Genomic DNA, 12,555 nt, shown 5'->3' on the forward strand with positions numbered 1-12,555 from the left:
GAAGAAAAAAAGAGTTGCCTAAAGTGTTAAACGTTCATATGTACACGCACATACATGTACTCACGCATACAGACACACACTCACAAAGATACGTGCACACACACGCTTGCGTACACTCAAACATGATCACATGTATGTACATACCAGACAGACAAGCACATACACGTACATACATACACACACAAACACGCACACACACATTCAACACAACACATGCACACACACGCAACACAAGCACACAGGCACAAGCATGAACTGTATGCACACACAGACACACACGCTCACACGCACATACATACATATACAGTACATGTGCGCACACACACACGCCCACACGAGCGGCAGAGAAGCTGGCGGGCTCAGCACTGGAAGCATAACTCTCTCAGCAGGCCGAGGTTTGCTAATTAAATTTTGATGGACGCAGAGGAAAGTTATTGTTTTATTGGTCTGGAAGGTCATTAATCAAACACCACACACACATCAAACACAGAGCCGCTTCACACACTCATAATCAACTGCATTATTCCCCGCTCAAACACACGTCTGCATTGTGTGTCTGACATCAGTGTGTGTTTACAGCGAGTCTGGCTGAAAAGGTCAGCAGCGTCACACAAACTCAGCGCATTATTGACCTTATTCGGCAATGTCAAGTGCACTCCTGATTGGTCTAGAGCTTTCCATTCACTCGCCTATGGGAGAAAAGACTAGGAGGAATAAAAGACCACAGACAACGCTCAAGCTACTCGCTCTACAAACACACACACACACACACACACACACACACACACACACACACACACGCACACGCACACACACACACACACACACACATTCATGAATAAACATACAAAGAAGAAGAATTCATCAGGGGTCGCCACAGCGGAATGAACCGCCAACTATTCCAGCATATGCTTTAAATTGTGAGGTCCTGGAACAGATCTGGATTACGGATCCCAGAGGAGGGAGAGGTGTCACAGACGGAAGTGAAGCCTGCGGGAGGAGCAGGACGAAAGTGAAGACTGAGGGGTGGGGGCAGGTGGTGTTATTGCGGACAAAAGTGAAAACCAAGGGGTGTGGGCGGGTGGTGTTATCGCGGACACAATGAAGACAGAGGGGTGGGGGGTTGGGCAGGGGTGGACAGTGTTATCATGGACAAAAGTGAAGATCCGGGGGTGTTGGCGGATGCTGTTATTGCAGACGAAAGTGAAGACTGGGGGTTGGGGCAGGTGGTGTTATTATGGACGAAAGTAAAGACCAGGAGGGTGGGGGTGGGTGGTGTTATTTATAAGTGAAAGTAAAGACCGGGGGTTGGGGGCAGGTGGTGTTATCACGGACAAAAGTGAAGACAGAGGGGTGGGGGTGGGTGGTGTTATCACGGACAAAAGTGGAGATCGGGGGGTTGGGGCGGGTATATTTTTGTAGACTAAAGTGAAGACCAGGGGTGGGGGCAGGTGGTATTATTGCGGATGAAAGTAAAGACCGGGAGTTGGGGGCAGGTGGTGTTATCAATCGGCGAAAGTGAAGACCGGGGGTGGAGGCAGGTGGTGTTATCAATCGGCGAAAGTGAAGACAGAGGGGTGGGGGCGGGTGGTGTTATCACGGACAAAAGTGGAGATCGGGGGGTAAGGGCGGGTGGTGTTATTGTACACTAAAGTAAAGACCAGGGGCGGGGGCAGGTGGTGTTATTACAGACGAAAGTAAAGACCAGGAGGGTGAGGGTGGGTGCTGTTATTGTATGCGAAAGTAAAGACCGGGGGTTGGGGCAGGTGGTGTTATCAATCGGCAAAAGTGAAGACCGGGGGTGGGTGGTGTTATCACGGACAAAAGTGAAGGCAGAGGGGTGAGGGCGGGTGGTGGTATCATGGTCAAAAGTGAAGACAGAGGGGTGGGGGCGGGTGGTGGTATCATGGTCAAAAGTGAAGACAGAGGGGTGGGGGCAGGTGGTGTTATCACGGACAAAAGTGAAGACAGAGGGGTGGGGGCGGGTGGTGGTATCATGGTCAAAAGTGAAGACAGAGGGGTGGGGGCGGGTGGTGGTATCATGGTCAAAAGTGAAGACAGGGGGGTGGGGGCGGGTGGTGGTATCATGGTCAAAAGTGAAGACAGGGGGGTGGGGGCGGGTGGTGTTATCGTAAGCGAAAGTGAAAACCGGGGGTTGGGGGCAGGGGGTGTTATCAATCGACGAAAGTGAAGACCGGGTGAGGGGGGCGGGTGGTGTTATCACGGACAAAATTAAAGCCTGGGGGATGGAACACCAGGGGATGGGCGGGTGGTATAATTGTGGACAAAAGTGAAGACCAGGTGGTGGGGGTGGGTGGTGTTATTGTGGACAAAAGGGAAGACCGGGGGGTGGGGGCGAGTTGTGTTATCGCGGATGAAAGTGAAAACCGGGGTGGGGGCGGACGGTGTCATCATGGACAAAATTGAAGCCAGGGGGATGGAACACCAGGGGATGGAGCGGGTGGTGGACGAAAGTGAAGACCAGGTGGAACACGCACACATGGACATGACCTACGCATGCACATAAACATCGCAAAACACGCACATACACAAGCATGCACACAAGCACAAGATATGTACGCACGCGCACACACAAAACATGCGGGACGTTCTCCAGTGTTTGTTTCAGCGCAGGGCCAAAGTCCTTTTGCTTCTACACTCAGCAGCTGGTTAATGAGCGAACGCGGAGCTCGTGTGTGTTTGGAGTTTTCTAGCCATTACGCATTAGCTTCAATTATAATTCATCACGACCTGCAGTCATGTAAAAAGCTTGTTCTGCTGGTGTGAAATGAACCTTTTACCTGTTTACCGGAGCAAAAAAATGGAAAAGAAATAAGCAGAAGAAGAATAGCAACAGGGAAACGGAGATGAAGCTTTATACTGTCTGTGCTAATGATGCCGAAGTCTACAGACAAAACTCAAAGCTGCACTTTCCCCTGTGCTGATGTTGAGTTTACAGCTAAGAAAAGCATCTCATGCTCAATGAACAATGTTGAGCTGACAACAAGACTTTATTCTAGGATGCATAAACTTCAAAATAATTAAAATTCATATCAAAATCTGTTTTATTTATGTTGTGTATGTTTATATATATTGTGTTTTTGCATAATATATTTTGTAAAAAAAGAGGAAAAACAATTAATCGTTGTATGGGTGCTGTAATGCTCAAATAATTTTCCATGTCGGTGCCAGTGGTGTAGCGGTTAGTGTGTCGACACATGCACTCCAGTGCTCACGGTGACCCGAGTTCAATTCCCGCCTCATGGTCTTATGCTGATCAATACTCTACACCAGGGGTCACCAAACTTGTTCCTGGAGGGCCGGTGTCCTGCAGATTTTAGCTTCAACTCTAATCAAACACACCTGAACAAGCTAATCAAGGTCTTACTAGGTATACTTGAAACACCCAGGCAGGTGTTTCGAGGCAAGTTGGAGCTAAACCTTGGAAGGACACCAGCCCTCCAGGACCGAGATTGGTGACCCCTGCTCTACACTTTCCTATCCATTAAAGGTGAAAACCTCCAAAAAAATAATAATAATTTTCCATTAAAAACGCGTGAAGGTCACGTGACCCTCAGGAAGAATGCTCACTCTCAGAAATAAAGGTACGCGAGCTGTCACTGGGGTGGTACCTTTTCAAAAGGTACACATTTGTACATAAAGGTCCATATTAATACCTCAAGGGTACATATTAGTACCTAAAAAGTACAAAAGTGTTCCTCTTAAAATTTTTAGGTACTAATATATACTTTTAAGGTACCAATATTGACCCTTCAAGTACAAATGTGTACTTTTTGAAAAGGTACCACCCCAGTGACAGCTCGTGTACCTTTATTTCTGAGAGTGCAGCATCTCATTTCTCACAGGACACGTTCTCTGTTCTCGTCCGTTCTTCTGAGGTGACCTGGCAAGACCGGTCTCCGCAAGAACGCGAGTCCGTTCTCTGCGTTCTTGGAATTGAGAACCAGCCTGTGTTTTCAAAGCTTTTTAACCTTTAATATGTTCCTTTAAGGACCTGTAAGGAACAAAAATGTCCCTTTTGATAAGGTACCGGCCTAAGTGTGTGATAGTACTAAACACATAACACAAAAACTCTGAGTAAGGAAAGCATTTTTTGCAGTTACTCTGAATCCTGAACCAACGATTTGATGTTTATGTGTATTCCTGTCATGGATTTGATGAGTCTGAATGAGACTAATGGCTCACTCACTCACAGATGAACACTGAATATGACTCTCAGGGCACAGCAGTGTTGACCCATGCGATTAATTAAAAATCCTTAATGTGTTCAAATAATTTCACGCAAACACTTTACTGACGCACTCAAAACTGTGTCATTTTAGTCATCTACGTCATGCAGTTACATGACACAATGTGACATCACAAAATATGAGCAGAGCTGAATATGAAACATTAATACGCTTCATACACCCTGTGATAATACACATTTTGAATTGAGAAATGAGCAGTGGAAATGCTAGATGTTCAATGAAAATCCCTTCATTTGCAAAATGAAACGTTTTTATGCTGGTTTGGGGTCGTTTTGAACATAAAGGTGCAGAATGTAAGTTTGTCACCCAGTGGTTGAACTAGGTATTGCAAGCCCGGTTCAAAACACACACAAGCGCAGGTTGCCAGATTGACGAACCCAACAGGAGCGAGCCTAAAGGCTGATTTAAGTCGTGTTAATAAAAGCAACAGCACACGATAGAAGGAATATTCTCCATATTTAAAGGAGTTTTTGTCCTAACCAACACCTGAAATTTATATTACGGCTTCTATTTCTTGCAGCTGAACAACAGACAATGATCACCTCAGGTACTCCTCATGTGCTTTATTCAGAGTTAAATGCTAATAATGTGAGTCTGATACCATTTTACATGATATTTATTGCCATATACTGAAAGCAGCAGCAGATAGTTTAGCTCAGATCTGGACAATAAAATAAACCGTCTGATATTGAACTTCAGAACTGTGACTCAGTGCAAACCAACACATATCAGTGATTCAGCATCTACATTTAATAATGTTAAAGAGGTTTAATATGTATTAATTAGATTATAAACCTTACCATTTGGCTGGAGTGCAGTGAGTGCACTATTCTGTGCTTCTGAATGGCTGTATTTACATTTCTGTCGTGTTTCATCTGGTGCAAACAGCCAAATTGCTCATCACTGCAAATCTCAGTGTGCAAGTTGCAGTTTGTTTTGTGTTGTTTATAGCAGTGTTTCCCAACCCTGTTCCTGGAGGCACACCAACAGTACATATTTTGGATGTCTCTCTTTTCTGACCCATTAACTTCAGTTGTTGGAGTCTCTTCTGATGTTATGATGAGTTGATTCTGGTGTGTTTGATTAGGGAGAGGTTGAAAATGTGTACTGTTGGTGTGCCTTCAGGAACAGGGTTGGGAAACACTGGTTTATAGATTTGCTACAGTGGGTTTATTTATGCTATGTTTGTAGCAGCAGTGTGTCATTTTCTCAGACAGCATGAAAAAATCATGGAAAAGTTTGCTGGAAACTTGCGATTCATTCATTCATTCATTCATTTTCTCTTCGGCTTAGTCCCTTTAATAATCTGGGGTCGCCACAGCGGAATGAACCGCCAACTTATCCAGCACATATTTACGCAGCGGATGCCCTTTCAGCCGCAATCCATCTCTGGGAAAACCTGTGATTCATCATTTTTTAAAAACAAAAGTGCATCAGAATGCTCAGTGCAAGAGATCATGTTAACATGCAGGCTTTAAATTGCTTTATTTATTCATCAGTAGTTGACTGTGCCGTATTACATGAATTTGTAATACGAGAAGAGATCTCGGTGTGATACAAGAGACACCGATGCCCTGTAGTGTTTCTACTCTGAATCCCACGACTGACCAATCAGCATCATACATTCCAGGGCAATGCATAGTAATTATGCTTACAGGGCACTTTAATAATTGAGTGGAAAAAATGACTGTGCATGAGATAAACAAACAAATAAATAAATAAATAAAAATTCTATATATCTACATGCTTTCACATAACCATATTGAGGTTTGGGCTATTCATAATATCAAATCCAGGATAGCTGGAGATGTGCCCTGCTTGCTTTAAAGAGAATAAATAAGCTTGTATTAATATTGATGATCACATGTCTGCACAAGCAAAAAATCTAAACCAGGCCCCTTTTCAACCGCTTCTTAGATCTCTTTCAGCAGAAGAAGCAAGAAAACATCCCTTTAAACATGACAAACGCTTAAAAAGACAAATGAACAGACTGCACTGGGAACACCTGATAAAAACATGAAAGAAAAGGAGTGGGCTGATTGGGGGATTCAGGGAATGTCATTAACAAAGCTGCTAATTATGTGCACAAAGTCTGATTAAGAAGCCAGACGACTGCTGTCTTTTAGGGGGCTTTCACATCTAGACGTTTGCTTGGGAATCTGGTGGGTGAAACCTGTTATCATGCTCTGATCCACGCCAAACACACGTACCCCTGTATGCAGTTTGGAGAGCGTGAAATATGTCACAGAGGTCGCTGTGTACACTTTTTAAGATCTCAAATTTATATTGCGAGTGCCATTCGTGCCTGCTGTTCTCGCGTAAATCCACCAGAGGCCGCTATTGACTTACTGACTGATCGACCTATCCCCCACCCATCCTCCTCCTTCACTAAACCCAATCGATAGTGTTTTCAGAAGCACCAATTGACCTGATAACCCCTTCCCTAAACCCAACCGATAGTGTTTTCAAAAGCACAGATTGACCCGACACCGCCTTCCCTAAACCCAACCGATAGTGTTTTATAAAAGCACCGATTAACCCGATCACTTCCTTCATTAAACCCAACTGATAGTGTTTTCAAAAGCACCAATTGACCTAATAACCCCTTCCCTAAACCCAACCGATAGTGTTTTCAAAAACACAGATTGACCCGACACCGCCTTCCCTAAACCCAACCGATAGTGTTTTCAAAAGCACCGATTGACCCGATAACTTCCTTCATTAAACCCAACCGATAGTGTTTGCAAAAGCACCGATTGACCCGATAACTTCCTTCATTAAACCCAACCGATAGTGTTTTCAAAAGCACCGATTGACCCGATAACTTCCTTCATTAAACCCAACCAATAGTGTTTTCAAAAGCACCGATTAAACCGATAACTTCCTTCATTAAACCCAACCAATAGTGTTTTCAAAAGCACCGATTAAACCGATAACTTCCTTCATTAAACCCAACCAGTAGTGTTTTCAAAATCGCCGATTGACCCAATAACCCCTTCACTAAACCCAATCGATTGTGTTTTCAAAAGCACCGACTGACCCGATAACTTCCTTCCTTCAAAACATTTTTGTTTTACCTGCTTTCTGGAACAGCCCTTCGCCAGACTCAAATGCCACCTTTGTGGTCAACTCCTCTTTGCATCTCTGGACAAACTGGTAACAGAGGAAAACCCGTCCACATAGAGCGCTCAGCTAGTAGCATGAAAAGAGACAGAAGCTGCCGCCGGCATCATACCACCCAGTATCGTTCTTATTAAAGACTAAATGCAGCCATACGTACCTCTGGCTACATAATTCTCCAGAAATGTAGACAGGGGGTACGTTTTCACGAACAAACCAGGCTATATCTGTTATGATCACCAGCAATCTAGTGGCTGCAGATTATTGGTAAACACGCACCTTAACCTGGACTCTAATTCTGTCACTTAACAAACTACAAATTCCGTCATGCACTTCGTACACACCTGTTCTTGTTTCGCTTTGATTACATGCACACAAACACACAGCTTGAGGATCGTTATGAACTGATTACACAGACTTTAAAAGCAGCACAGACACACACATCAGGGCTGAGTCTTGTAAGCTGTCAAGTGAACATTACCACACATTTTGCCTTGCCTTGTCTTGCTGTATACCGATCTTTGCTTTGTTTGTTTGTTTTATGTTGTTTGCTGCTCAGATTGACCACTCGCCTGTTATTGACCACTCTACCTGCATATTACTGTTTGCCCCAGATTGTGGCCATTGCCTGACCATTCTCCATGTAATAAATCCTGCATTTGGATCCGCAACTCTGTTGTCAGCGTCCTCATCCGTGACAATATCAAAGTGTATGCATATGTAATAGGCATATACACTTACCGGCCACTTACACCTTACTAGTATCGGGTTGGACCCCCTTTTGCCTTCAGAACTGCCTTACTCATAGATTCAACAAGGTACTGGAAATATTCCTCAGAGATTTTGCTCCATATTGACATGATAGCATCACACAGTCGCTGCACATCCATGATGCGAATCTCCCATTCCACCACATACCAAAGATGCCCTATTGGATTGAGATCTGGTGACTGTGGAGGCCATTTCCATACAGTTAACTCATTGTCATGTTCAAGAAACCAGTCTGAGATGATTCGTGCTTTATGGTGTGTTATCCTGCTGGTAGTAGCCATCAGAAGCATCAGTAGCCCATTGAATGAGAAATTCTTATCTCTGATTTATATTTGGTGATGACTATGTCACCATTCATAATGACAGAACTTTAGGTTACCGTTAGGTACTACTGAAAATGTATGAGCCCACAACTTCTGCTTTACTGCCCGGTGGGATGTTTTATTCATACAGGTGAAACTGCTGCATCACCGTGACCTTCGGTGTCCTTGTCTAGGCTATTAATCGTAAGCTCTACACACTTACACAACCTGTTTGTCTGTTTATTTGTTTGTTTGGGGACTGATGACTCCATGCATATATAAAAAAGAAGGTGCATTTTGTTGGTCTGCCTTTGGGGTTTAATGCTGTCTTAGATTGATGTTGTTTATGGTGAGGAGCAGGCACAGATGGGTAATGAGCAGCCGGCGTGACATTATGTACCGTTCAGAGTTGTGAATTGGTTTCTCTGAGCCGTGGCCACAAGATAAGCTTCCATCTCATTGTCTGAGACATCTTTAAAACTAAACAGGAGTCTGTCTGTGGTCACAGGTAATGCACAGGCTAATGCACTTCAGTCCTGGCCAGTTAAAGTCAGAATTATTAATATTTCTCTAATATTTCCCAAATGATGTTGAACAGATTCAGGAATTTTTCACAGTATTTCCTATAATATATTTTCTTCTGGAGAAAGTCTTATTTGTTTTATTTAAGCTAAAATAAAAATGTTTTAAAACTATTTTAAGGTCAATATTATTAGCCCCCTTAAGCAATATTAGTTTTGGATTGTCTACTAACCAGGCTCAGCCGTGAAATACCAAACAAAATGTTTAACGCAGACGCCAAGATGTTCATAAAATCTGAAATGTGCATAACATAATGTAAGCGCACAACTGAGTAGGATTTACTTTTTAAAACGTGCATAATCTACAACAGAAACACATTTAAAGGGCACCTATGATGAAAATCATCTCTTGTAAGATGTTTGGACAGAACTGTGTGTGGGTATAGTGTGTCCGCAATCATTTCAGGGTGATATAAAGACAATAAGTTTTTTGTTTTAAATTTTCTGATGTTCAAATATGATCCAAATCCCTCCCATTTTAAGCCCCCCCCCCCCCCCCCCCCCAATGTGATTGATTGACAGCCGCGTATTTACATGTGTCCGTAATAATAATGCATATAATCATATCAATGACAGGACGTGCGCAAAGCGACTGGGATTAAAAGATCTGTTCAGCTCTCTGTGATCATCAATCATCATCAAATGTAATCAAGAATGAGTTTTACAAGTTTAAAGCGTGTTTAAAACAGTGCATGTTAAAGAATTACAGCGATTTTCTCATCATTACTTTATCGCCACAGCCGCACATCAATATGCTTCAATCCTGGTTTGTGGACATTTCATCAAGTTCATTTTGTATATTAACCTAACGGATATCCATACAGCAGTGGATATCAACCTGTGTCCTGTCAGATTTCGTCACTTTAGAATTATAAGGTTCTATCTGACATTTTTATTGATATATTCTTATTAAATGACAACTTTTTTCATAAAAAAACAAATGATACACACATATTGTTTGCAAAAACTTTGAATCTCAATATCTCTAAATCATTTAGAATGTAGATAGAACCTTATAATTCCAAGGTGACGATTTGCTGTGCAAAAACAGTGCGAAGTTAAACGCATGCGCTGTGTTTGTGTGTCTGTCTGCATGCGTGTGAACTTTGTAAAGACATTGTGTGTGACTCATCATTGCAGAAAGGCTTGAATTTAGTCCATAACAAATACATTAAATAATCACTGGTCAAGTTCTTACTGTAGCATTTCTCACAAGCGTTACGTGAGATCTGCTTCCTTCATGTCTGTCACTGTGCTGTTTATCTGACGCAGCTGAGGTGGAGATTGAGACAGGCATGTGGGAATGGTGGGCGGGAACAACCAGTATTAAAGACACAGGCAACAAAAACAGCTACACTGTGTTCAGAGCAGAAAATTGTAACGTTCTAAGGGGTCTAATAAATAATCTGATAGGTGTTTTGAGCTGAAACTCTACAGATACACTCTGGTGACACAAATGACGTATCTTAAATCTTGAAAAGGGGTAAAATAGGTGCCCTTTAGTGAATTAATTCCATCGTGTGCATCAGTAAAGTGATGTGATGTAAAAATGTGTGTAATAGGGTGCATTGATGGACTTTGCAGCGTTTCCAGCATATTGTAGCAGATCTAAAATGTTGTTTTGCTGATTGTAAAACACCTCAGCCATCAGTCCGTCATCACAGTGCTTCAGTATTAATATTATTCTATTAATATTCCCTCCAGAACTGTCTTAAAGCGTCTGTCTGCACTTCCAAAGAATGTTTCACGCCTCCAGAAGCTACCGTATTCAGCGCGTTCATTGCATTTCGTCTTCTGAAGTGCGACTCATTGATTAGAGAAGAACAAACACCACAGCGGCTTCTCCTACAGCACAAAACAGCATTTCTCCGCCTATTATTTGCTCCAGTTTAGCAGGAAGTGATCATTTTGTTCTCTTTTGTTTCTCATTGGATGGAAACGCTGCTTTATTCACAAATGTTTTATGTGATATTACAGTTTTGCACACAAATCTAATTCACATCTTTGAATGGAAACACAGATAATGTCAAGCTCATCACCAAGCTAATTATGTAGAATACATGCATAGAAAGCAAATATGTCATCCATTCATTCATTTTCCTTCAGCTTAGTCCCTTTATTCATCAGAAGTTGCCACAGCGGAATGAACCGCCAACTTATCAGTACATGTTTTAAACAGCGGATGCTCTTCCAGCTGCAACCCATCACTGAGCGCACGTGTTTGGACTGTGGGGGAAACCGAAGCACCTGGAGGAAACCCACACCAACACGGGGAGAACATGCAAACTCCACACAGAAACGCCATCTGACCCAAACTGACTCGAACCAGCAATCTTCTTGAGCCACCGTGTCACCCAAATGTGTTATTATAATTCTAAAATACTGTAGGGGGATCTAGAAAGATCTGACTTACAGCTCCCGAACTTCAGCGGGCAGGCGTGGGCGTCCATGGGAAAATCCTCCAGATGCATTGGACACTCAGCATGGATGGTTAATCTGCATAGAGAAGAACAGACGTGGAGAGGTTTCAAAGCAGTGCTTGCAAGCTATCTTTGGGTTCAAAATGTGCTGTTTTTCAGACTGAAACTAGGTGTGAATAACGAACTAAAGTAAATATATTGATCAGATCAAGAAAATCCAAACTAAAAAAGAACAAATATAAGATATAAGCCTATTTTTGGGTTCAAAATGCGCTGTGTTTCAGAGTAAAACGAGATATTCAGCTGCGGTGCTACTGTAAATGTATCATAATTTAAGTCATATGCTAAATATTAAATGTCATCATAAAGTTGGCATCATCTCTTATTGAATTTGCTTGTGTGCAGTTTTATGGTTGTAAAGAAAGTGTCTTAGAGTTCATGAATTGTCTTGTCGGAGTCATATACTGAACATGTCGGCACTACATGAGCTATATCTTGAGCACAGGTCAGCCGAGGAGAGACTGCACCATATGTCAGAGATCTGGACACAAGGTTAGGGCTCACACAGGCAGTATTCACAGCAGATGTCCAAATCGAGAAGGTGACAGCATTGTAATGCATTAAAACGTATTTGTTATGAAAGTAGGCATGGCAATTGAGGTAATTCAGTTTTAATTTATAACACTTCCCAATGCAGCTTTAATACACAAATGCACTTCACTGAACACGTACACATAGACATCGCCAATATACTGCATGTAACGGCAGGTTAACTATGTTTATATAGAATTCCAGGAACACTTGATGTCTTTTATTGATGTTCATTTTTAATGACCAAAGCAAAGTGTTTGAGTTCATCTGGATGTCAGACCGACGTTACAACAACACACATTACAAAAACCGAGAAATAAAAAGCCACATTTTAAATGACTATTGTTGTTTTACCCTGAATTGGTACTCAATATGTCTCCATGCTAGTCAGGAACACTTACCTCTGGTTCGTACAACGTAGCTTATAATAACTCAATGTGTGCTTTCATTCATTCATTCATTTTCTTTTCAGCTTAGTCCCTTTATTAATCTGGGGTCG

At 42.4% G+C, this 12,555-nt stretch overlaps 1 protein-coding gene across 1 annotated transcript in view; it reads right to left on the bottom strand.

The window, feature by feature from the left end:
* Window positions 1–12,555, bottom strand: part of gabra3 (gamma-aminobutyric acid type A receptor subunit alpha3) — a 301,027-nt gene that overhangs the window by 59,947 nt on the left and 228,525 nt on the right. Inside the window, exon 6 of the mRNA XM_056446783.1 lies at window positions 11,459–11,541. Coding sequence (XP_056302758.1) covers window positions 11,459–11,541 — 83 coding nt within the window. The remainder of the gene's footprint in view (window positions 1–11,458; window positions 11,542–12,555) is intronic.

The sequence above is a fragment of the Danio aesculapii genome, chromosome 21, assembly GCF_903798145.1.
Source record: "Danio aesculapii chromosome 21, fDanAes4.1, whole genome shotgun sequence".
Lineage (NCBI taxonomy): Eukaryota > Metazoa > Chordata > Actinopteri > Cypriniformes > Danionidae > Danio > Danio aesculapii.